Source organism: Bacillus rossius, chromosome 5 (genome assembly GCF_032445375.1).
Source record: "Bacillus rossius redtenbacheri isolate Brsri chromosome 5, Brsri_v3, whole genome shotgun sequence".
Classification (NCBI taxonomy): Eukaryota; Metazoa; Arthropoda; class Insecta; order Phasmatodea; family Bacillidae; genus Bacillus; species Bacillus rossius.
In genome coordinates this window covers 38,226,355-38,252,532 of record NC_086333.1, presented here as the reverse complement: position 1 = coordinate 38,252,532, position 26,178 = coordinate 38,226,355, and the positions used below count along the sequence as shown (strand labels likewise).

The window sequence follows — 26,178 nt, the reverse complement described above, 5'->3', positions numbered from 1 at the left end:
TTCAAGTGTATTTGTAAAAGTGAGATTAGGTTATAATTCTTTATGAGCGTTTTGAAAAAATAATGAGAGTGAAATTTTACGATGCGTGCGCAGCATGCAAAAATAATTGGCACGATGAAGAAAGGCTACATATGTACAAAAAATTATATATGTGGTTCTGTTGATGTACGATATTGAATACTGGTCCATATAATTAAAAACATTTATTTATTGTGAATATTAGTGATAGAAATTGTGTTCATATACATTAACAAGTGTTTTATCAAGTGTGATTATTTAAGTGAGGTTATGTTCCCGTATGTATATCGATGTCAGTTTGCGTGTAATATTGCGTTGTCGCTGACATGAAGTTCTGTGGAAAGTTTAGTAGTCTTCTTGACGTTTTCATGGGAGTGTTTGTGAGGTCATGATCCCATATATGTAGCCTATAACGTATTTGCATTATAAATTATAACTTATTTCATTATTAGTTAATAAATAAACACCTAACATGTTTATTGATTTTTTATTAATTAAAATTGATCTCGATTATATTATTAAATAAAATAATTAATATTGTACACATGTTTATATAAATATTGAATACTGAGTATTTATTTAATTATTTTAAATTGAATTGAATTTATACTTTACCTTAGTATTTATATCACTCCAATCCTTTCATTATTTTATTTCTATTAATTATTTGCATGCAGTATAAAGTTAGTTGTTTCTTACGCCAAGCAAGTGTAACTTCTAACACGGGTACACAAGTACTACATGCACCCATTTAAAAAAAAAAATAAACTACAATAATTTAAAGTCAAACAATTATGTACACAAATTTTAATTTTTTTTAAGATTCATATTATTTTATTCTACTATGATTCGATATTTTGTTGAAAAACATCACCCGATGTCAATATTACTATAATACAATAAAATTAATGTTTACTCAATCCGAAGATAACCAACAATATATTTAAATACAAATCCTTAAATTCAAAAGAAGTACCTAGGTCCTACATTTTATAGTCCAACAAAAATTATTGCTAAAATATATATTTTGTGAAATTATATATACACACAAGCATACTTTGTATTAATAAGTATTTATATTGAAGATTGTATCTTGCTCATGCGGAAGAGCTAAAGTGCAGAGTGTTCAAGGCCTTTCAACAAATCGCTTTACTTTTCAATCGCCGGGTCTGAAATCAGGTGATTACAGATGTTACCTACTTGAGGATTCAGGCACCTGCAGCATTTTTGTTAGTACCTGCTGTATGGATATCCTTATTTTTTTTTGTCAAAGAAAACTTATTTCTAGTCGTTGAATTGTATACTGGAGTTCAGAATTTTAACAGACCAGAAAATGTTGCTTTCGCAAGAGCACACTTTGTGGTGTAAAAACATATTATTGATATTTAACTTTAATAATAGAGCTCATAACAAGAGTTTGAACACTATATAGTGTGTGTAGAAGGAATCAACTTTATACAAGTCGTAACCTAAGTTGCAGTGTGTTTACGATGCAAATTTTTTCAACAGAAATTAATCCATCGTCTTTTATGAGTTTTGCTGAGAAAGATGTCAAATTACAGATCATCAAATGAAATACGTCGTTGTACAGCTTTGTATTTATATATTATATATAAATATATAATTATATATCATATATAATAATTTATATATACTATATATAAATATATAATATATGTAAATGTTATACATTCAAATACATACTATATTAATATATATACTATACTATATATAAATATTATATATATCCAGTCAGACAACTTAGGCAACCTATTTAGGCATCACTCGCTAAATGTTAGTTTTTAATCACCACCAGTGAAATTAAAGCTTAATATCTAAATATCATCACACAATTTGAGATCTTTGTAAGGAGATTGATTAAGACAGACTTAACGAACCACAATCAACAAAAATGAAGCACGTTTGGAAGCACCTTTTGAAGCACATTCGACATAAGGGAAGCACTACTGGAAGCACAATCAAAAAAGTAAGCACATGTAGAAGCATACTCGATAAAAGAGAATCACATTTGGAAGCACAATCAACAAAGGAAACACTTTTGGAAGCACAATCAACAAAGGAAACACATTTGGAAGCACAATCGACAAAAAGGAAGAACATTTAGAATCACATTATAGAAAGGAAGCACATTCGACATTAAGAAAGAACATTTGTAAGCACAAGATAAAATAAAGCATATTTGGAAGTATATGTGACCAAAATGAAGCATATTTGGTATTAAACTTGATAAGAAAGCACATTTGGAAGCGCATTCAAAAAACGGAAGCACATTGTGAAGCACTATCAACCAAAAGGAAGCACTTTTTGAAGGCCAAGCAAAAGTAATGCACATTTGGAAGCACATACGATAAAATGGAAGCACATTTGGAAGCACATTCACAAATAGGTAACTATACAGGTATTAAGATAACTCAGTATTAGTTAGAAATCAGTTTACGAGAAATAAAACACTTTCGAAATATTAATAATAATAATAATATATTTTTAAATTTTATAATCATGCAAGTTAAACAAATCATTATTGTATGTAGCCAGCTTCCTTCATTTCTTGATTTCAAAAGGATAAGTTGTGTTCGGTGTAGCAAGTCGTTTAAGTGAAGAGAGAGCTTAAAACGACACGACATAACTTGTTAGTCGAGCCCACTTTCAAGACAGAGGACAACGATGGATCTGCTATTCTAAAGAAGTGTGTGCTGCATGACAACAATAACTGTCCTTGTCTTAAACGTGATTATGTTCATAGCTCCCCTGATTTCGACAAAGAACTTAAATTGAAGGACGTTAATGATTTAAGGAAGACTGAAGACAAGTAAGTATCATTAACATGAAAAGTGAGAATACAGTCAAGTCCATCTCAAGTAGATCCTCCGTACTTGGGACAAATGATGGACACTTATAAAGGAAGCTTGTACCTAGACGATGAATAAGCTACGACGTCAACGATTTCGAATTCTTACAGTAATCCAGGTTAAGATGCTGACTTCTACGATGATGGCGACAGTGACTTGAAGCTGGTGACAAGACTAAATACTGTGATAAAGCACCTAAAGCTGGTATGATTTAAGACTGTGATAAGCCTTGAGACCAAAATGATGGAAATTATTTGATAACATAAATTATTCTGATCAAGTTTAAGTAGATAACTGGGACGATAGTAATCAAAAAATATTTATAATAAACATGCAATGAAGATGACAGCAGCAAAGGAGATTGATTGCTTACTGTCATGGGAAGATCCTAACTTATAGGTCGATCGTGGCTTTGCTTAGGGCAGGAAACTATTCGCACCTTAACGAAGTAGCCTCCATACTCAAAGAACTGAGGGAAGCTGGCTACATACAATAGTGACTTTTTTTACTTGCATGTGGATAACATTGAAAGTAATTATATTTTATATTTCAAAAGTAATTGTTTTATTTCAAGAAATATGATTTCTAACTAGAACTTAGTTCTTGTAATACACTTTCTAACTTAAAGATGTAAAAAATATCAATGACTAACTAAATAGAGGGTTATAATAAATTCATTCCAGTAATCGGGGCAATTTCGATCAATGTGCAATTGAAATCATTTGGAACCAAATGCAGTTGGAGCAATTGGAGCTTTAGAGAATTTGGAGCATTTGGAACTATGGAGCATTTGAGCACTTGGGGCGATTGGAGCATGGGAGAACTTAGGCAGTTGGAGCAATTGGAGCACTTGAGCAGATAGAACACTTGTAGCATTGGAGCAATTGGAGCACTTGGGCAGTTGGAGCACTTGAAGCTGTTGGAGCACTTGGATAATTTGTGACAATTGGAGCCTTTTAACCATTTAGCCAAGTTCGAATCTGATATGTTATTATAGCATTTATAGACAGTAAAATTATTATATTAAAAAGAATTATAACTGACTGTTATTTTGACTCGTGCATTAATGGAAAATGGTTATTGTTTTGACTCGCGTCTTATACCATTTGCTGCGGTTATTTATGTAAGGTCCAGACGACGGAGTCCTCAGTCCTCCTTTGATTGCGATGCAGTGAGGATCGACTCTCTTCAGTACGTTTCCTGAGATTTAGTTGATGTTTGAATGTCGACCTTGATGGTCAGTTTACCATCAGCAGAGCAGAACCTGGTGGCAGCGAAGATCGATGGCAGCAGAGACTTCAATGGCAGTATGCCAATGGTGATGCATATCTCGATGGTATCTGTGATAACAGCTGCCGAGGAGACATCAGCAGTTGCTGTTCCATGAGTTGAAGTTTCTCCAGTAACCTCGGAGACTTCAATGAACGATGGAATTTCATCGCTCCAGTGCAAATACTGTGGTACGTCATTCACTAACACTTCAAATGTTCGCAGGCATGAAAGAGGTGGATGTCGGAATGATGCACAAAGAATACTGTTTCAGTGCATCAAACGTAGTAATTTCATGGCTCAAAATTCTATATCGACATTATGATATCGGCATTGGGTTAGTTAATTGTCAGAATAACCTATTTATAAAAATTAAACTATTTATTTTTTTACTCTCGTCTCATGCTAGTGCGCATACCCCAATGGCAAGTTTGCTGACAACTCCAGAGATCCCGATGTAAACGACGGCGACGACGACGCAGATCCTGTTGGCAAAGGCGTCAAACGTTACACCTGCTGTTCCAGCAGATCAGATGTTTACGCCTGCAGTGTCTTCAGCAGCAGAACAATGGATGTCAACAGTGCCAGTGACATCGATGGATGACGTTGCAACTAACGGTGTTCCAACATCCCACTGTACGTATCGTGACATCAAAAACTTCAAAATTGGTGATTACGCAATACATTATTGTAAAAATATATCCTAACGCATTAAATATCAGCGCAACAGGTGTTGTAGTCGGGTTGTACGCTACGGAAACTTGAAAAAGCACATGTGGTTTTGCAAAGTACTGACTAAACGTTCATCAGAACCAAACTGTGTATTCTACGTCAAGACTTGCAAGGCATCATGAAATATATCACTGTCTTTTTAACGAAACTGAGAGCTCTGTGCTATGTGAAAAATGTGGTAATAAACTCTTACGTGGAACTGCAGTGTAAAGACCCGTAAAGACATGTAACGTACTTTATTTGTACTCTAAGAAGACTGTAAAAATCGGAAAAGGCCATTATTTGTTTTTTATTTGTTCTTGTAGTAGAGTAGAAATTATGCAATAAACTTTTTATTTGTAAAAATCTTGTTTAATTTTTCATACCTGTAATTTTTATGTTAATTTTTATTAAATTGTCATTAGACAAGGATTAACCCGAGGATGGGAATCGACCGAGTCAATCATTTTTTTGATGAGTGATTATTTTGATGATTTTTTGAATTTTCCCCGAATTCCTAGCTAAATAAATAAAGAATTTCAAGATGGCGGCCGATACGGCCGACAAGATAGCGGTTATCGCGACATTTGACTGTCTGTTAATAAAAAAATACTGCATTCTAGCTGGTAAAAATTAAACTAAGTAATATGGTGGCAGTGCCCTCTAGCAGATGAAAAAATGTGTCGCATCCAAGATGGCAGCAGACAAAAAAGATGGCCGCCATGACATCCGTGACACATCATATCTGGATGCGGTGCCCATATGGTGTACATTGCCCATATTTTGACCTACATGCATACAATAAGAAGAAAACTTTAAAATATACAGAAAGTTTTCAATAACACATAGTTTTTACATCAAAAATGTTTTACAGTCACGCTTTTTCAAGTGAAGGCAGCCCCCCCCCCCCCCCTCTTAGTGAGGGGCTTCTTAATTTCAAGGGGGCCTGGGCCCCCTGCCCCCCTCCCAGGATATACGCCCAGGGGATGCTTGATATAATTTGTCTTAAATTTACTATAACTTATTTTAGGATTTAATCATTACGAAAATGAAAGAGGAAAAATAAAATATTAATTTAATTTTTTAATTTTTAGTTTATTCAACTATAAAAGAGTTTTTTTAGTTTTTAAAATATACGTTTATTTGATTCTTTTTAGTTTCAAAACAAAATAATAATTATGAGTAATTAAAACAAAAATACTAAATGACTGATTTTAGTATTTATTTGTTACAATGAAATTAAAATTAGTCATTAATGTTCACGTAATCTAGTCATTTTAGTTAATGCGTCACCATTACATCGAACTTTTTTTTGTTTTCTTAGAGCAATCAAGTTCTTCTACTTGGAGACCATACAGTGACTTTACGCGACTAAGAGCTACATAATCCTATCCGGCAGCAAAGATAGGCGATTCCAAATAAACAACTGCATAATCTACAGTGCAGCTTTGCATTTTATGCATGTTAGATACCCAACTCAGTATTAATGGCAACATTCGCCTTTCAACAGTACCACAGCTGTATTTATCTGGAAACAGAATGGCTAGTGATTTAATTATATGTACACCATTTGTGCCGAAATCAACACGGACTGGTGGAATGTCCGTATCATACACTTGATCACGACGGAAGAGAGGCCAGATGATTCCAGATATAGTAGGCTACTCATATTGCCATTAACAAACCCCGGACACATTGTCCACCATAACATGACCTCGGAAAAACTCTAAACCTAAAAGAATACTTTTAAAATTTTAAAAATAAGGGGCACATTTTCGACCATAATCCAACATTTTGTATCAGAAAAACTCCAAATAGAAAAAAGAATGAATTTGATAATTTTTGAAATTTTGGGTCTATACTCATTCCCCCCCCCCCCCTTTTCCACCTGGGTAACAGTCGACCACGGGGCAAATTCCCACCATGCCCCAAACTAATGGATACACAAAAATCATGGTTATTAACCATAGCTCGAAAATAGTGGTTATTTTACCCTCTGACTCACCACTCCCCCTTAACAATAATGTCTTAAGTTATTAAAATATTGTATTGTCAGAGGTTGTTTATGATGCAAAATTTCAACACATTCGGACGTCGAAAAGTGTGTGAAAAATGAATGGAATATTTGATTGCCTAGTCCATTCATACGTGCACGCAGGCGAAGCTGATAAAAGCGTGGCAGGAAATGTGTTGAAACCAGGGGCGCAACAACAGGGGGGGGGAAGGGTATTTTGCCCCCCCCCCCTCTGAAACCTTGAAGTGGGGGCAACGGGGGCAAAGAAAGTGCTGTGTAATCAATTTTTATATAATAAAACTGCTTAAATAGCACCATTTTCCACCTTGAAATACAAATTTTCCCGGGGGAGGACCCCCGGACCCCTCGCTTCAATAGGGGGATCGATGATTCTTTATAAAAAAAGGTATATGCCGCCCCTTTGGAAATTTAGTTGTTGCGCCCCTGGTTGAGACCAGAGTGGTCTGCTGGACGCTGGAGGGCGTACCGAGGCGGCCCGGCCCGAGCGTGTGGTCGTGGGCCGGTCCCGTCCCCACGTGGCGCGACGGCGTGGGGCCGTTCTGCCGGAACCACCGCACTCCGTCCGCGGGCAGCTGCTCCTGCGCCCACCCGCACACGTCCGCCGCCTCGAAGTCGCAGCGCGCCTGCGCCGCCTCGTAGTCGGCTGCAACAGGAGCGCGCCATAGACCACCCCCACTCTACAGCCTTCTCAGTTGCTGCGCGCCGGTTGGAACCCTGGACTTACGTATGTGCGTCCGAAGTCATACTTCTTTTTGTGTTTAATACACAGAGCCACGGAATTTTCGCGCATTCATTTAGTCGCAAGCTAGAATGCAAACCTCCACACTCTCGCACTGTGTTCGTGATTGGACCGCAGTTATCTGGACACACGCCCCCCTCTACGACCGTGAGCCAACGACGTCCAGCTAGGAGAGAAGTAAGCGAATCAGGTAGTGCCAAATAACAAGGATAAAAAATGTTCTCGCTAAGAAATCAACCGATGGGAAAGTAAACATGGGTCGAGCACACCTGTAACTTTGAATTCTATCCTGAGGCCAGAGGAATCCGCGAAATACCCGGGACTCTATTAATACACTATGAATGAATTGTTTAAAAATATAATTTATTTACGTAAATTTGGTACAGCACAATGGATATAGAGTTAATTAATTATACGTATATGGTGGCCGGTCTACACGCAGAGAAAAATCATACTTCATTTAGGGGAAAGAAGGCAGTGTTGTTTCGAAGATGAATGCAGACAATAATGCAACTTTTTTTTTTTTTTTGGATGTCGCAAAATTTCATCAACCAGAAGCAAATTGTAATTTAATATGATGGAATAGAGGGATGGAGATAATTTTTTTTCTTTTGAAATCAGACGTACCTACACAGTAACTTGTGTCTTGTAGTTTTTTTTTTGGCATGGCCTCCACATTCGATAACGGGCGCTGGACCCAGGATCGGAGGCGGCCCCCCGCCCCCACAATTTTACAGTCACGTGCTACATTATAATTGCATGGTTATTTATTACCTACACTCTTTTTAGAATGTTATTTAATCTGAAAATACAGGGTAAAATTGTGGTTACTGTTTTATAAGTCCGAACTAAGCTTTACTTATAAAAAATTTTCACTTTAAAATAACCACAGCGAGTATGTATATTTATTTTACACACTAAGATAAAAATAAACGGTGCTGGGCCCGGGTCCCCTCCAGGCCCGGTCCTTGGACCCATGGGTCCACCCAGCCCCACCCGTGTGGGGGCCATGTTTTTGGACCTTCTGTAGTTTGAGAAGTGTCAGTTTCATGTAACACACATTTACACCCTTTCCTAGGACACGAACCCAGAACCCCATCGCACCATAAGCCGGTGTGCATTCAACTGCGCTACATAGGTCGGCTTTACCACTGAGATGCTTTATTACAATAGGAGAGGCTAAAGAATATTAGATTCTTTATTGTTAAATCCCAAGATCACAATGTGTTTTTAAATTTAAGATTATTTATTTTTATTACTATAATGTTTATAAAATTTATTCTAGGATAGTTTAGCTGTCACAAAGATTTATTTGGCACACTGATACGCTTGGTACGTCCACTGATGTTCACGAAAGTGAATATATACAGGTTTAATGCCGCCACACGCAGTCGACTATCTGGACGACTTCCGCTCGCGGTCGCATGCGCTTTATAGACTTTGTGTTATACTCCCATCCTTGGTGTGTGCGCAGATCTTTCCATTTCCGTTGCATACTAAATTTTCACCCTCAATGCAGCTAAAGAAGTATAATTTCAATGAAACATTACATCAATGTATTTGAAAAATATTTTGTATTTAATTTTACATATTTTCAATCATGGACCCGTCAAAATTTTAGTACCTTTAAATATGAGAAATTGCGATTTATTTTAATATTTTTATCAAATATTTAATATGCCGGAACTTGGTATTACGAACACAGCCGTGTTAGGGCCTGGCGAGCTTGCTGGAAGGAATATGAATCTTTAGTCGGAAAGTTTGATGTAAGATGCGTCAAGTTTGATTTGTACTCAGGGTATTGCTACAAGGTCAGGAGAGCAAACAACGTTGATAATATCAACGTTGATATGATTTTCTTCAATCTACCATAGTTAAAAATCCCCTAAAAATCAGATAGCTATTCTATATACTGTTACGAACACGAGAGACCAGAACGCGATGCCAGGTTTGGAGCTGGCTGATAGCCCCGCACGGCCACTGACGTCACGCGCCATCCATTTACGTAAGGTATGCCACGCACGCCTGGCCGGATTACAAAGGATTCAATACTCCCCTCCCCTCCTCCGCACCCATTCATCGTCCTGCCTCGGCGCTGTTATCTATCGCTGAGCGGTCTTGGGGAATTCCGCGGGTCGCCGCGCGAACAAGCGACGCTGTTCTCGATGTTTCGGGCGTCGGGTCGGCTCGGGATGTCGCGACTCGTCACGGTTGTTCTCGTCGGTTCTGGAAGGACGCCCCCGAGGTACTTCAGCAGCGGACGCCGGCCTCCGGGGCAGTTCCGCGAGGAGTGCGGCGAGAGTGCCGGCGGAGTGCGCGTGAGTGCCGAGCCTCGAGCGAGTCTCGAGCGAGTTCCGCGACAGTTCCGGAGTTCCGAGAGTTCCGAGAGTTCCGAGAGTTCCGCGAGCGAAGGGAAGTGCGACATCGGCGAAGAGGTTGAGAGACTGTGTGTGTGGACAGGCGCGAGGTAAGGGGCGAACCGCTGTTGAGCCTAGCTCCTGTGAGGAGTGCGAACTGTGGAACTTAGACATTGGGTGACTTGAGAATAAACATTTTTAAGTGCTAGTGATTTGTAATAGGATTTTTTTAAGTACAATGATTTATTATAAATGTAAATATTAGTAATCAATAAAACTGTAGTAAAACTTAATTGGGCTAGCCCTTACGAACCCAATTCTCCCCACCTCATAAATTGTAACAATACGAAAGAAAAAATCCTAGTTTGCCCATTCAGATTTGTTACAATTTTAAAATAATTATTGTATCCATACATAGAATGGAGAGCATTTACACATAATTTTACATTACCTATGTATGTTAGTCGGGGAGGATAGAAATATTATTTTACAAATTGTGCAGTTCAGAGTTAAATATTTCAATTTATTTATCAAATAAGAAATCATTTTAAACTTGTTTTTCATGAAATTTTGTTTTATAAATATATACACAAACCCATTAAAATAAAACATCAAATGAACAAAGGAGTAGAAGGTGTTTTGTGGAAGTGGAATTCTTAATTTAAAACACTGTATAAATTATGTTCTATAAAAATGCAACCGAATTTTTATAAGTCACAAATATGTGCACACTTACACTCTTAGAGAGAAACTTACTCCACTTATAAGTTTTATTTATATTTAATCATTATATTTATGAAATATCTTTTGCTTTATTAAAAATTATCAAAAATTTAAAAACAAATTCACTCTTAGTTTATTTCATCATTCATTTCGTCAGTGCAGACTTTCCATGAATCATGAAATGATTATACCTATAGGCCTATATAATGTCTTGATACTTTTGGTGAGATAAACTGCAGTTATTTTGACAGCATTTTGATACTTATGATCTGTGACCAAAGTGAGTTTGTTACACGCGGAGTGCCGCGAACCTTCGCAGGCCGGCGCCGAGGAGTTCCAGCTGCGGCCGTCGCAGTACACGACCGCCGACCCGCCCAGCTTGTAGCCGGGGTCGCAGCTGAAGTTCAGCACGGCCGACTGGTACTGGTCGTCCGACAGGACGTCTCCGTTCCGCAGCGAAGGTATTGTGCAGCCAGGTCCTGCCGACAAACACAACCATTATTGCAAGTTTCACTGTGATCGCGTCGTAACAATTCTTTAAAGTTATTATTATTTTTTTTTTTTTTTTTTTTTTTTTTAGACGGGCACGAAAGAATAATTTTTCTTTTGCTATGTTACGATCTGATAAATGGTTCAGCGTCCGTCCAAATTTTGTGTTTGACCATCTATTATGTGAAGGAATAACATATCTCAAAATAACGTTATTTACAAATGTAAATAAAAGATTGATTTTTAAAAAATATCACGTTATAAAACACATAATTTTTGATTATATGATTTCCAGCTCAAAATATTCGTGGAAAAAATTATTCTTATTAAAAAAAACTTGGAAATGAAATATATTTTTTATCAAATTACAAACAAATGTCGTTGCGGGAACCGTAAATACCACTCATTCCTCGAGCTGATGTGAAATGAGGCTCGGATGTGGAGTAGTAACGGAATGCAAAGGTATACAGTAGTAACGGGATTAGACGCTTTTCGACTTAACGGTGTCCCTTACGCTTCCCACGTTCAGGGGAAAAAAAAAGTGTCTGGACCCATCAGGAATCGAATCCGGAACCTTTTGGTGAGGTGTGAGAGGCATGACTAATAAACTTTAAAAAAAAAATGCAACTCAAATACATCATTGGAAAAGTTATCCCAAGTAAAACTGAACTATCAAATATTAAAACATTAAAGTCAAATACAGAATATTAAAAACTATTTATTAATCCTGAAAACTCTACATTACTATAAATTGTTTATTGCATTTAATATTTATTACGTTCGAAGATTAAGTTTAACTTTTCTTCGTTTTGTGGTGTCGATTTTGCAGCAGTAGTGCTCATAGATTACTTTCTAGTGGCATCCGTTTTACTTAGTCATAAAGTAACAGTGTCATTATTTCTGGGACATTTTGATGTTCTGGTCCTACATATATAGGTCTCATGTTGTATAGCTCGCTTAGAGCTCTCCTGGTGGCTTTTGTTTCGGATATGATCAGTGAATACTAATATAATTAACTTATATGTGGACAGCCATAATAGGCAAAATCAGATGTAGCCTAATTCTTTTTAGATATGGATACTTTAAGCCTAATGCTTTAGAAGTTGTAGCTAACTACGATGTGGGATTATTGGCGTAATTTATTTGGTTTGGATGATGGCAGATAGGTACAATGTTTTACTCTATGTAGAAAAATTATGGGGCTTCGGAGACAAGAGTCAGGGCGTAAAGCCTGAGACAGCCACCATATAGGATTTACGTCACAGCCAACATCTCAAATGACCTTGAAATTCGACCTTAGATTTTACTACAGCCATCTTGAATTACAGTGACTTTAATATTTATAGGCTACGTTCCAGATACCACCAATTGGAATTCTGCCATTTTGAATTCAACAAAATTCTGCACACTGCTGTCTTGGATACCATTTTGTGTTAGATAAATAATAATTCTTTGTTTTATAAATATATAAGACATTTATGAAAATAAATATAAACATGCTTATGACTCTAAAGTACTTGGATAAACGCAATGAGTGCAACGAGTCTTAAGTTTGATTTCCAATAGATGTACTTGTAAAACAACTACAAGATGTCCCTTTTCCACGATATCCACCAGCAGACAAAGGCATATATTACTCCCAACAATGAGATATACTGGCAACCATAATGACCACCATATTGACCATCATATTGGACTTTTTCATCTGATAAAGTGTGCGTGAGTCGGCCACTATTTTGCTTTACTTTTTATCTACTAGAGTGCACTATTGTCAATCAGTAGATCGTCAAAAACATAACTGGCAGCTATTTTGTCGTTCTTGGCCACAATCTTTAAAATCTTTAAAATTAATCTAAAAATTCAAAACAAATTACAATAATTCTTAAAATATTCTGGCAATAAAACGACGAACACATTAATATGCTTGTTGGCTAGAAGCAGTACGAGCGCTTTTTTCGAATTTGTGATGATGTGCTCAGTAGTATTCTGCATGACCGGGCATTATGGATAGAATAATGCAGATTTCGAACCTTCCTTTAGTATAAATAGAAGTTTATACTCATACTCGAGGCCACAATTAGACAAATTTACCGCAGAAAGTGTGGTGAGAGCGAGAGGTATTTTTCATCGTGGATATTAGGCCTTCATTGAGAAAAAATATTGATTAGATAAATAATACAAATGAGAGATTTTCTTTGTGGCCGGGTACCCCTCCCCCCTATAACCATGGGGTTTAGAGGTTTCCTATGTACATACAAATTATCGTGAGGGCAATAGTTGTCTCGGTGTTCGCACAGTGATACAAAATAGAGATGGTAGTGTGTACAGCCTGAGCAGGAAAGCTGGTATTTGTTGAAATCCATTTACGTAATGATTTCATAAAAAAAGTTTAGTTTTTTAATTTTGAGAATATCTTCTTTCATATTTAATCTTCTTGGGATGAATACCGCAAGAAAATATGCTAATAGGTGTTAATACACCGACCTTTCGTAGCGCAAACTGGTTATCAGAACTTCAATCTGATTTATTTCATTAGTTCGTGGTCTTACAAATCTTGTCTACACCCACCACTTCAAGTGTAGATGTAACTTGGTTTATTCGTTGAAAATGTTCGCCAATCGTCCTCTCTGGTCAACGATTCTGACGTCTTCCTGTGGGCTCTCTTAACGACGCCTTGAACCTAAATGATAATTTGTGGGATTTAAATACCTAATAGACCCATTGGACAAAATTCGAGTAGCATGTTTTTTGTCTTTAATTGCGATATTATCAACTGGCCAAATTAAAGATTATTCGAATCACATTCACAGGTAAACTACCAAAATTGACTAGTTTCGTAAAGTGGATACATATATTCATTGTCTATATAAAATGCATTTTAGAGTGTTTGTGTTATCACGCAGATAAAAGTCTACATTTCGTTAATGTATCTATATTCAGATGTCATTGATTTCGTAAGAGTCAACAAGTCATTGTATCTCCTGAGTTGTCATATCACTTTTCAGGAAGCAGTTATCTTAATTAATAAATATTGGATTATATTTTGTAAGTTTGAAAATCCACTTTACCAACACTCAATTCTCCATCTAGATCTAGAAGTGGAAAATGGAGTGTCCACAGCTCCGAACTTTGACCTGCTAAGGTAAGTGTTATAGACATGACTGATCAGTTTAAAAAAGGTACACATACATTTTATTTATTTTCCGTAGGAGAAATATGAGGTATAAAACCACAGTTCAATTGTTAGTTTCTTTTTCTGTTTCGTAATTGTGCGCTGTATGAAAATCTTGGAGTTACTGTCATAAAAATGAAGGAGTATCAAAATATCCAAAACTGTCGTAGTATTTGGCATTGTTTCAAGACTTAATGTATTACCTAGTGCCTGCCTCGACGTACCAATGTGTTTAAATTTACTGTGGTACTCTCGCCATTATTTAGTTTTATTACATAGTTATCTCACACTATAAATCCGCGAAAACTCTATATATTCATTGAGCTTACAGTAAGTAAGCAGAAGTTTAGGAAGGGAACTTAGGATATTTTCATTAGTTTTTTATATATGTGTGACCTACTTTGTGCGGTCGTAGGTAGTGTAATGCAACGATTATTTACTCCATTACAATAGAGTCCATGTTGGCATAATGTTGCTGTTCTTTAAAACGTTCACCGTTTGCACTTTACTGCTTTGGTACGTACTGATAAGGCCACTGATGGGTCCCAAATTAGGTAAACGTAGTGGTAGAAATCAGCTACTAACTTTTATTCTCCATGCTTTTATTTTGATCTTTGGAATACCTCTTATAACCTTACCCGAGATTATTTTATTCGTGCAAGGGATGAATTTATTCCAGTGAGTTCCCGCTTAAAGTTCAGTCATGGTCTTCATCAAATTTTATACGCCCCAAGCAACTATTGCTTCTCCAAGTTCAGCGCCTGGGGAGCTGCTTGTAGTATTAGCTATCTAAGATAGTACCTCGTCAGCCCAGTGGCTCTCGTTCAAGTAGTTGCTGAGGGACTAGATGGCGCTGTGTTGTTAGCATGCTTCGTACAGAGCGTTGAGGCCTACATCTCCGAGTGTTAGTTGTTCCTGGGATTCACAACTTGTATCCAGTAATATGTAGCTTGAATGGCAGGATATTTTTCAGCGAATTTACAAGTTAAACACGTTGATAGATTTCTTTATTTTTTAGTCGTAAATTAAAACTTTACTTTTTTAATTTTTATTAGTAGGTACCATTCAGATAATCAAATAAAGCATTTTTCTGCCGTGTGTATTGTACAGGGAAACGAAGACGGCGCTCACGAATCGTGACATTGTGATATATTACCATATAATTCTCTATGCATTATTGCAGAACCATCCAAATGTCAAAAAAATGTGTTTTTCTATGTTTTTTGGCTGAACTAAATGCATTTCGGTTGGATAATGTGTAGCTGTATTCCCAGCCACTGCAACATATAAAGAACCGACGCTTGGCTATCAACATACGATTGGTATACGGCCTGGAATATGTTCCATACATAAAAATTAAACTGTATCTCTATATTTTATGCATCAGTCTGAAATATATTTGTGCAGCATTATGGCAGTTATAGTGTACATATATATATAATGTGTGTTGAATTAATGATAGTTTTGGGGTATATGGACCATAAAATATAAAATTAGGTAAAATTTTTCTAGTAGTCGCACCATGGTAATGGTTACTAGTTAGTCATCCTTTGAGATATAACTAAAATAATTCATAACTACCTTAGTAGACACAGTATCAAATACATTTAACAGTAAGCGCCGGGTGCGAGCCTCATCCCTGGGGCATAGGCGACCCGCGCGCCACGGAAGGAAAAAAAAAAGCGCAGAAAAAACTCCGCGGGGGAGTTTAAAATCAAATACACGTGACGGGAACCACCGGTCAGCGAACATTTGTCTACCCCCTTCCAGATGCATCGAGTTCTTGTCGACTGCCCTAACCGCCACTGCAGGCGGGTTTTAAAAGACAAGTTTCGACCGCACGAGCGACGAATGCGGTTCACACAAGGGAAGACGGGTACCAGGCACAAGACCGAAAGTCATAAGACCGACATTTCGGTCTTATGCCTTTCGGTGTTGTGCCTTTCGGTGTTGTGCCTTTCGGTCTAGTGCCTTTCGGTTTAGTGCCTGACGCCAGATTTAAGACATATTCTTAGCGAGAGAAATATTCCATTTTTCGGTCTTGTGCCTTTCGGTGTTGTGCCTTTCGGTCTTGTGCCTTTCGGTCTTGTGCCTTTCGGTCTTGTGCCTTTCGGTCTAGTGTCTTTCGGTCTTGTGCCTTTCGGTCTAGTGCCTTTCGGTCTTGTGCCTTTCGGTCTTGTGCCTTTCGGTCTAGTGTCTTTCGGTCTTGTGCCTTTCGGTCTAGTGTCTTTCGGTCTTGTGCCTTTCGGTCTTGTGCTTTTCGGTCTTGTGCCTTTCGGTCTAGTGCCGCGTCCCCGGGAAGACTACGTCTCACCACCACCAGGAATAAGAAGACCAGACTCCGTCACCGTCACGCTGCCCAACGTCACCGGCCCACGCCTGTTGAAGACTGTCATTAGGCATGCTTGAGCCAGACACAGTAGCATCAGAGACAGTCACCGGGCAGTACGTCACCGTGTGTGAACGTACGACTTACGTTAAGTAACGGAAGAGAACGTAAGGGCGACAGACATTTTCCCGAGTCACGACGAGCGAGTGTACAGCTGGCACTGACCAGGGCCGGCGCGTCCATACAGGCGAACTAGGCAACCGCCTAGGGCGCCAAGTAGCTGGGGGCGGCGCAGAACGACACATAAACCGCTGATATAATATGTTTAACGATTATTGAAACTAGATGAAAATGGATTTTTGTAACAGTTTGGAATGTTTATATTGATATAAGTAATTATTCAAAGTCCGCGGTGACCTGTTTATCATTTGTAATAAGTAAAAAAGTAAAAAAAAAAAATCACAAGCCTGCTTACATTTGATTGTTGACAAAATCTTAGGCTTACGTGATGTATTTTGAGGCAGGGAAAATTTTTTTGGGGGGTGTCCGGCGGGGGGGTGGTGGTATTAAGGTTTTTCGCCTAGGGCGCCAATTTACCTTGCGCCGGCCCTGGCACTGACGATGGCGACAATAGACTACACCGGACTTGGACGTGAACCACTGAGGACGGAACGCCACCGAATACGAGAACGAGAGCACGATATGCCAGACAAGCTGTGAAACTGGCAGTGAAGAGTTGAACTACCAGTTGCAGGCGACCTCTGCAGTCGCTGTCGCAAGGATGTTGCAGTGGGTCGGTGGGACGACGACGCAGTTCGAGAGGCATCAGCTCGCTCCGGAGAGGGGAGAGGGCGCACGAGAGCGAGTGGAGCACCGCCAGTCTCACCAATCAGCTCGCCGGTCTCTGAGCAGGTGACACTCGCAGCCATAGAGTCAGGAGCTTGGACACAGGCCAGCTGGACGAGTCCCGCAAGCCGTAACGAGAGTAGGTGAGACAACGCGAGTATTCGGTTGCTTCCAGGACACCAGCTAAGCCCAGATGCAAGTTACGATATTTTTACAACCGCACGGTCGGCGGAGTTATCCCTAGAGGGGACTGTACTTGGTGAATAGTAACTTCCAATTGTACTATCGAGTGTTGACAAACATACTTGAACACTGAGCCGTACAAGTCATTGTCAGTATTATATTTTGTCATTTTATTTTGCACAATTTTTATATAAAGAAATATCTCTAGTATTCATTAAATGTATAAATGATTTATTTGTTTTTGTTTGTACTTGTAATGTTCAAAGGGAATTGTAGTCAGAATAATGTTTAGATTTGCTTTAAGTTATTTTAGTGAGAATTTTATAAATGTTTGTTGTTTGTTTTTGGACATCCGCGTGTAAAATTAAGAAATTTTCCTATTCAAGATTTGGTTGCGAGAAATCTTGAAGGCTATGCCATCAGCGCTAAGGGATATTCATGTGCAGGTTATTTGACGGAAAAAACCAGTTTGGTTAAAAGTCCTTTATTTTGATTCCAGTTACCATGTGTAACAATCTTGCAAGACACAGCCTACAACTTCAGTGTGACTTAGAGGAGGGCTGCTAGCACGCACAAACAATCTTGTTCAATTTTTAAGGGGCATTCAAATGAGATTGTATACTTTGGGAAATGAAATGTTTACTAAAAAAATTGTTCTCGCCATTTACACGATTTGCATTATATTTTCTCCGTTGTTGTTAGGGATATTACCCACACCCCTACCATCACATAAAAATGTTATTGCATACATTCTAAATATTTTCTGAAATTTTTGTCTTAAACCATTTTTAGTAAAACCAATAAATACTGCAAGGGGTGAAGAAAATAGAAGTTTTACGACAAACATATTTGTAACTCAGTAAGCACAATATTAAAAGCGTTTTATGTTTTTGTAAACCTTACAAATATTTACTAAAACTTTTGCCTGAAAGAAATTTTGATATGACCAAAACTTACTGGAAGGTAAAACCAAAAAGAGGCAGCGAAGAAACAAAATTATTACTCTCTTATCAGAAAAAAAATCAAGCCTGTTTAAAATTTTTGTGAATATGTAAAATCTTACTAATATCGTTTGCAATTTTTGATACCTGAAACCCTTAGCGCAAAGGGCGAAAAAAATATCAATTACTTAACTTATGTTTGATTTATAATTGGAATTTTCTTTAGAGGAAGAGCATGGAACCTAAATACCTGCACCAGGCCAATGTCAGGCTTATGACAATAAAATTACTATCGAGGATATTATAAAAGATGTATGAACAAACTGGAAGCATTTGTTAGAAAACATTAAAATTATAGCTGCACGAAAAATGTGAAAGTGTTTCATCAATCCTTTTGGAATTTTCGAAAATATATTGGATACATGGTACACACAGTTTTCAGAATGTTCCAGAACTTTCTAGAATATTCCAAAAGTTTCCAGAATGATCCCAAATAAATATAAACTTTGAACTCTACCTTTGCCTGTAGGCCAAGCCAACAGTTTTTTTTTAAATCCAAGATGGCATCCAAGATGGAGGTAGTATTTTGTGATATGATTTTTAACAAATATGGTGAAATTTAAATTGGTATTCTCTGAAATTTCAAAATCCAAGATGGTGGATCTAAAATGGCATTCAATTTGGTGGTCTTGGTCAAGGTTATATTTAAATTTCGAGTTGGCTGATTCATGCTCAAACTCTAAACCTTGTCCTAGAAGCCCTATAACTATAATACTACAGTTTGTTAAATTATTGTTTTGCTAAAAATAATCGTATCGAAATTGTATACTTTTATCGTACACTTATTTACTACGAAATGGCCACCATTCTCTGCACTCCAAAGATAAGAGTAAGGACCTCAGTAGTTTGTACTCCATACATTCAGTAGTAAATGAAATATCAGCTTGGCTATAGAAAGTGAGTGAGATGGAAGAAGAAGAAAATTTATCTCTGGCCTTGACGAGGGAAGAATATCACTTTGCTGTGCATAATTATGAATGGCTGATTACGTCTCATACTTAAGTGCAGTGGGCAGAGTAATGTAGATTTATTCTCTTTTTACACTACAGAGTTTCTGCCGCTATCATATACATTTAAAAATTGTTGTTTTACAAACAATAGATGGTTTTATTGAAGCACATCAAAACAAGTTTCTGATTATAGCATTATGTTTTCAAGATTATTTTGCACGGACAAAATCTTTCGAAAATCACGTTTTTAGTCTTAGAAATATTTTACCAACTAACTTAAATACATCAAGAAACAGATCCTAATATCAGTAATCTGTGTATATGTAAATAATAAGATAAGTGGAATTGATAATATGTTATTATCTTTGAAAATGGGCACGTGCTAAAACCAGCAACACGCAGCAGACACCTTGTATCGAAAGCATAATTCCATATCACGTTATCTAATATCAATAAAGGCAATAAAACATTTTGCGTTTAAGACCTTAAGCATTTGTAAGAAACGCATACAAATTAGCTAAATCGTAACCATGTTAAAAAAAAATCCGCTTAACACATTAGTAGGAAACTATTAAAGATTATAACAACTTATAATACATACTATTTTTACTGAGATTATTTTTAGATGACAGCGAGGTCACAAGAGACGGAAACAAGAAAAAAACGAGGGAAGGAATCGGCCATGGTTTACAGCAAGTAACCATCCCAGTATCTGCAGCATTGCCATGAAGAAACGAACAACATCAATCAGGATTACAAGCTGGGGTTTGAACCTGGGTCCTCCGAATGCAGTCCAATGTAACTGAGACATTGTTTTAGTTACACTGCTCTGTAAGAAATAATTGATATAGGTTTGTCGGTAGCTTCAGCTGCTTTTGGGATATGATAACGAAGTTTGATTTTTTACTTAGCCTTATACACACACAAATATTCCTGGTTAGACTTCTATTGCAATCATCATCTTTTCCTTACAGAACATCAGGGCCTCAAGCTTTTAACAAAAGGTCTACTACTTTAACAATATTAAAAAGAAGAAAGAAAAATCGTCTTAAAACCTAATTCGCGACCACAAATTTAGTTATATTTGTTATCCTGAACACATAACAAAATAATATGGAATAAACGTGACATTTTATAAAAACTCTGATTATTATTTGTCACACTGTTAGTGAAATAGCAGAGACTCGCGATATAGAGTCCCTCCATGTGATTGTTTGTTCATACAATTTAACAACACCTGGTTCATAGCTTTAGTTGCTTCCTATTTGCCCGTAGCTTTAGTTAATAAAGGTTTGTCCATAGCTTTAGCTGCTAGAAGTTTAGCCTTAGCTTTAATTGCTAAACTTTCATCCGTAGATTTAGTTACAAAACGTTTGTTCGTAGCTTTGGTTGCTAATTATTTGTCGGTAGATTTAGTTGTTTAAAGTTTGTTCGTAGCTTTAGTTGGTAGATGTATGTTTGTAGCTTTAATCGGTAGAGACCGGAAAAATTCGCGGGCACATTTCGTGATAGGCTGAGATTCAAACATGTGTACAATTCTGCTGGTTCAGCTATTGGCTCGCAGTTTAACTGGAGCTCTCTGGGCCAATGAGAGACTATCGACCAAAGAAGCGTCGAATCACAAGCTACCCAGTGGAGACGCCTCACAATTTAGTACCCAATGAACACACGTGTTTACTTGAGAAATGCAGAGGATAATGGAGGCTTTGCTAGAGGTCATTGAATCCGCGAATTTTTCCGGTCCCTATTTATCGGCCTTGACTGTTCGGAATCAGCTTCGTGGCACTCCGCCGCCAGGAGAGGAGAGAGTGTGCATACTTACGGACGCATACCGGAGCAGGGGACGTCCAGTGGCCTCTGACGCACGTGGAGTACTTCTGTCCGTACATCTGGTACTTGCGGCCGCACCTGAACACGGCGGCGCGGTTCCTGGAGCGGATAGTCACGCGGCCGTTGTCCAGGTGTGGCAGGGGGCAGCTCTGGAAGCCATGGACTCTGATCCGCACAGCTCTGACCGCCTGGATGCCTGGGCCTGCGGACACAGGCACCGCCTCTCAAAGAACATTCCCACAGTCCGCGTGATTTGCTAAGTACTCAACAATATTATGTTGATGGTTTTATTTCGTTTTACTTTTATAAAGACCTGCAACATTATCCTTATTTTATTTACTTGAAAGACAGTAAATTTTGATATCTTTGACGCCCCGTAAAATTTTGTGGAACTTATTGTTGAAGTACGTGAAATTTTGATTTTTAACTCCCTCACAACCCAGCATGGTAGCTAATTTTTGTTTTGTTTGAAAACTACGTTTTCAGTTGATGGCTATGTAATATAAGGAACACCACTGCTGAATTTCAAGTCTTTAGGAGATATACTTGAAAAATGCGAAATTTCATTTTTAACGCCCCCACAAACCCACATTGGAGGCTGATTTGAGGAAAACCCAGTGCTCAGTTTGTTACTGCCCTTGAGTAGTTAAAGAAAAATATAAATAAAATTTAAAAATTTAAAAATATAAATTTATTTATCAAAGTTCTGGAAACTACCTTATATAGGCTACACAGTAACAACTGTATAATCAGAGGACACAAGGGAGAAACATTTAAAATTTAATTAGTTCTCAAAATAGGAACTAGGAAGGTGGATCGTATTCGAAGTGAAAAACAAAATCTGGTTTGCTTATCTTCTACCTGTTTGTTATATTTTCTTTGGATATTCATTCAAATTACAACATTACTCTTGACAGAATTGATTATAAGGAGAGCTGGTGCCGTTAGTAAATATCAATTAAAACTCACTGCGTTACAAATTATAACAATCTTATTTTCAAAAAATAAATTAAACATTAATAAATTTAATTGATTAAACACATTAGTTGTTCTGATCGGTGCTGGAATATATATTCACAATATATAAAAGAGGACTGTTCACTGGCTGAGAATAACTAGGAGATTCTGGTATTCTTCAATTTCCGAGGGACCGGCGTGAATTTTGTAGATTAAATTTTGAAAAGTCTTTAACTAATTCTTAAACTGTATCTTGCACCCCACAGTCTGGGGTTGGAGTGAACTGTGTCACTCCCTCAGGAGAGGCGGCGCGAGTGGTCGCGGTGAACCGTCGCGAGACATCGCAAGAACTAGCTACTCGGCTGAACTAAAGCAACTAGGCAACTAGATGCATAAATTTTTTTAGGGAAATATCGTCATCGTCATAAAAGAAAGTATCATATGGCTTCTGCTTCGAGCTTGTGTGTTTATTTTCCAATTTCAACTCATTTTCCCCCTTAGTTTTCTTTCCGCTTCTTCTTTCAACACCGAAGGCGCAAAAAATGTAAACAAACAGTCTGGCGAGCTATACTAACATGAGCTCTCATGTCTCTCGTATAAGTGTCAATGCACTTACGCACTTGTGGTCTTATATTGACAATATTGTAGCATCCCAGTGTACGAAGTACTGTGAAGTCTTTCAGAGACCACGCGATTTTTTTTTTTAGTCCTTATCAAGACAACTTCTGAGAAATAAAAAATAACATAAAAATAAATATTTTTTTATTTCAAAAACCAAATCAGAAACGTTCACATCAAAATATAACATGGTAAATATAGGATTTTTAATCCTATACATATTATGAAAAAAAAATTATAACACAAATGAATTTAATGTTAAGAGGAAATGCCCACAGCGCTTTCCCTCTTTTCGAATGCAGTTTCTCAAAAAACAGAAAACATATTTTTTTGTACTTATTCACAAAATATATTTATTTACCAAAAAATAGAACTTAATTAATTTTTAATGTGAACATTTCCTAATTGCGTTTTTATAATAAAATACTGGTAACTGCTCCATAATGATGGCGACTGAAATCTCGACCGAAACGTCGGTGAATTATTCGCCTAGGACACGGCTACAACACAGAAGCCAAGCTATTATTTTCTTCTTTTTTTTCTAACAATCCAATAAGGGTACACAATTGTTCACACTTTCAAAGTTTGAAATCTTGATGTTGGCCAAACTTTATTTTAATGAATCCGATGATTAAAGATAAATTTGTCTGACGGGAAACCTAACGCGATTTAAAATGACGTAAATAATTATTTGAAGCCTAGGTATCCATATATATAACATAATTAGTATTTTTATACAGTAAGAGAAAACACAAAATGTAAAATCAAAATGTAAAATATATCTCCCGAACGAAAGATTGTCCGAAAGATACTAAAATGCATTTTTTTGTTACTTTTGAAACAACTTATTTCCAGTGTTTGGGTATAAGAGACTGAAACAGCCTGTATATCGGATAATTGGCTAAAGGTTCAAACCAAGTATGTCGTCACATCGACGGGTTATACCCCCATCCTCTATACCCAGTCACAGCCCGGAAATTTTGATGAGTTTAATGATCTTTGTGTTGGATGTCCTTTGCTAGTTAGTTGCCAACTTTGCGACACATGTTGAAAGTGTTGACCGCGACTGGGTCTTTCTTTCGTAACTGCCTTGTCATTGGCTCGAAGCCCAGCGAGGCGTGTCAGACAATCTCTCGCCCAATTACGGAGTACTTAAAAGGGGTTTTGGATTTAACCTGTAGCGGATCAACTAGAATTATCGTTTTCCCATTACTCTCTCTATTTATCTATCTCTCTCGTTCGCAGGTTCAAACCCAGCCGACATTGTTCAGATTTTTAAGTGACTACACAGAAAAAAAAAATGTTGTGTACTTTTACAAAAGATTCCTTTGGGTACCAGTTGCCAAGCAATAGTTTGTAATACTGCAAGAAAGATATTGTAACTTTCTGCAACACATGGCTAAGGTTAATTTTTGCATGTATAAAATACATTTTGATAATTGGCACACAATTTTGTATTTAGATTGATGTTTTTTAAAGAATAATTCTTTTAAATTAAACTACGGAAATGTGAATCGAATATTCAGTATTTGTACTCTATGTTGTCTTATTATGATTATTAATGTGTGCAGTTCATACTGGAAAGCTCTTCAGGGATAAACTTAAAACTTGAAAGTCCTGGAATAACACAAAACATAAATGTCCGGTTAAAATTGCGAACCCATTATTACTGCGAACACTAATTTGCAGTGATACAATTGTTTTCATGTAAATGTACAAGTTTACACATATCTGTACAGTTATCAAAATGTATTTTATATATGCAAAAATAACCTTAGCCATGTGTTGCAGAAAGTTACAATATCTTTCTTATATTATTACAAACTATTTCTTGGAAAACTGGTACCCAAAGGAATCTTTTGTAAAAGTACACAACATTTTTTTTTTCTGTGTAGTCACTTAAAAATCCGAACAAAGTCGGCTGGGTTTTAACCTGCGAACGAGAGAGATAGATAAATAGAGAGAGTAACAGGAAAATGATTTTGCTAGTTGATCCAGCTACAGGTTAAATCCAAAACCCCTTTTAAGTACTCCGCAATTGGGCGAGAGATTGTCTGACACGCCTCGCTGGGCATCGAGCCAATGAAAAGGCAGTTACGAAAGAAGGACCCAGTCGCGGTCAACACTTTCAACATGTGTCGCAAAGTGGGCAGCTAACTAGCAAAGGATATCCAACACAAAATTTCCGGGCTGTGACTGGGTATAGGGGATGGGGGTATAACCCGTCGATGTGACGACATACTTGGTTTGAACCTTTAGCCAATTATCCGATATACAGGCTGTTTCAGTCTCTTATACCCAAACACTGGAAATAAGTTGTTTCAAAAGTAACAAAAAAATGCATTTTAGTATCTTTCGGACAATCTTTCGTTCGGGAGATATATTTTACATTTTGATTTTACATTTTGTGTTTCTCTTACTGTATAAAAATACTAATTATGTTATATATATGGATACCTAGGCTTCAAAATAATTATATACGCCATTTGAAATCGCGTTAGGTTTCCCGTCAGACAAATTTAATTTTAATCATCCGATTCATTAAAATAAAGTTTGGCCAACATCAAGATTTCAAACTTTGAAAGTGTGAAAAATTGTGTAACCTTATTGGATTGTTGAAAAAAAGAAGAAAATAATAGCTTGGCTTCTGTGTTGTAGCCGTGTCCTAGGCGAATAATTCACCGACGTTTCGGTCGACATTGCAGTCGCCATCATTAGGGAGCAGTTACCAGTATTTTATTATAAAAACGCAATTAGGAAATGTTCACATTAAAAATTAATTAAGTTCTATATTTTGGTAAATCAATGGGCCTATATTCAGTGAAAAAGTACAAAAAAATATGTTTTCTGTTTTTTGAGAAACTGCATTCGAAAAGAGAGAAGCACTTTGGGCATTTTCTCTAAACATTAAATTCCATTTTTTTTCCCTTCAAAATAGGCTATGTATAGGATTAAAAATCCTATATTTACCATGTTATATTTTGATGCGAACTTTTCTGATTTGGTTTTTGAAATAAAAAAAAATATTTATCTTTATGTAAATTTTTTATTTCTCAGAAGTTGTTTTGATAAGGAATAAAA

The 26,178-nt window shown here is 37.1% G+C and overlaps 1 protein-coding gene across 1 annotated transcript in view; it reads right to left on the bottom strand.

Moving 5' to 3' along the window:
• LOC134531717 (mucin-2-like) overlaps positions 1-26,178 on the bottom strand; it is a 70,059-nt gene that overhangs the window by 20,904 nt on the left and 22,977 nt on the right. Inside the window, exons 2-4 of the mRNA XM_063367550.1 lie at positions 21,515-21,724; positions 11,034-11,201; positions 7,370-7,546 (exon numbers count right to left, since the gene is read on the bottom strand). Coding sequence (XP_063223620.1) covers positions 7,370-7,546; positions 11,034-11,201; positions 21,515-21,724 — 555 coding nt within the window. The remainder of the gene's footprint in view (positions 1-7,369; positions 7,547-11,033; positions 11,202-21,514; positions 21,725-26,178) is intronic.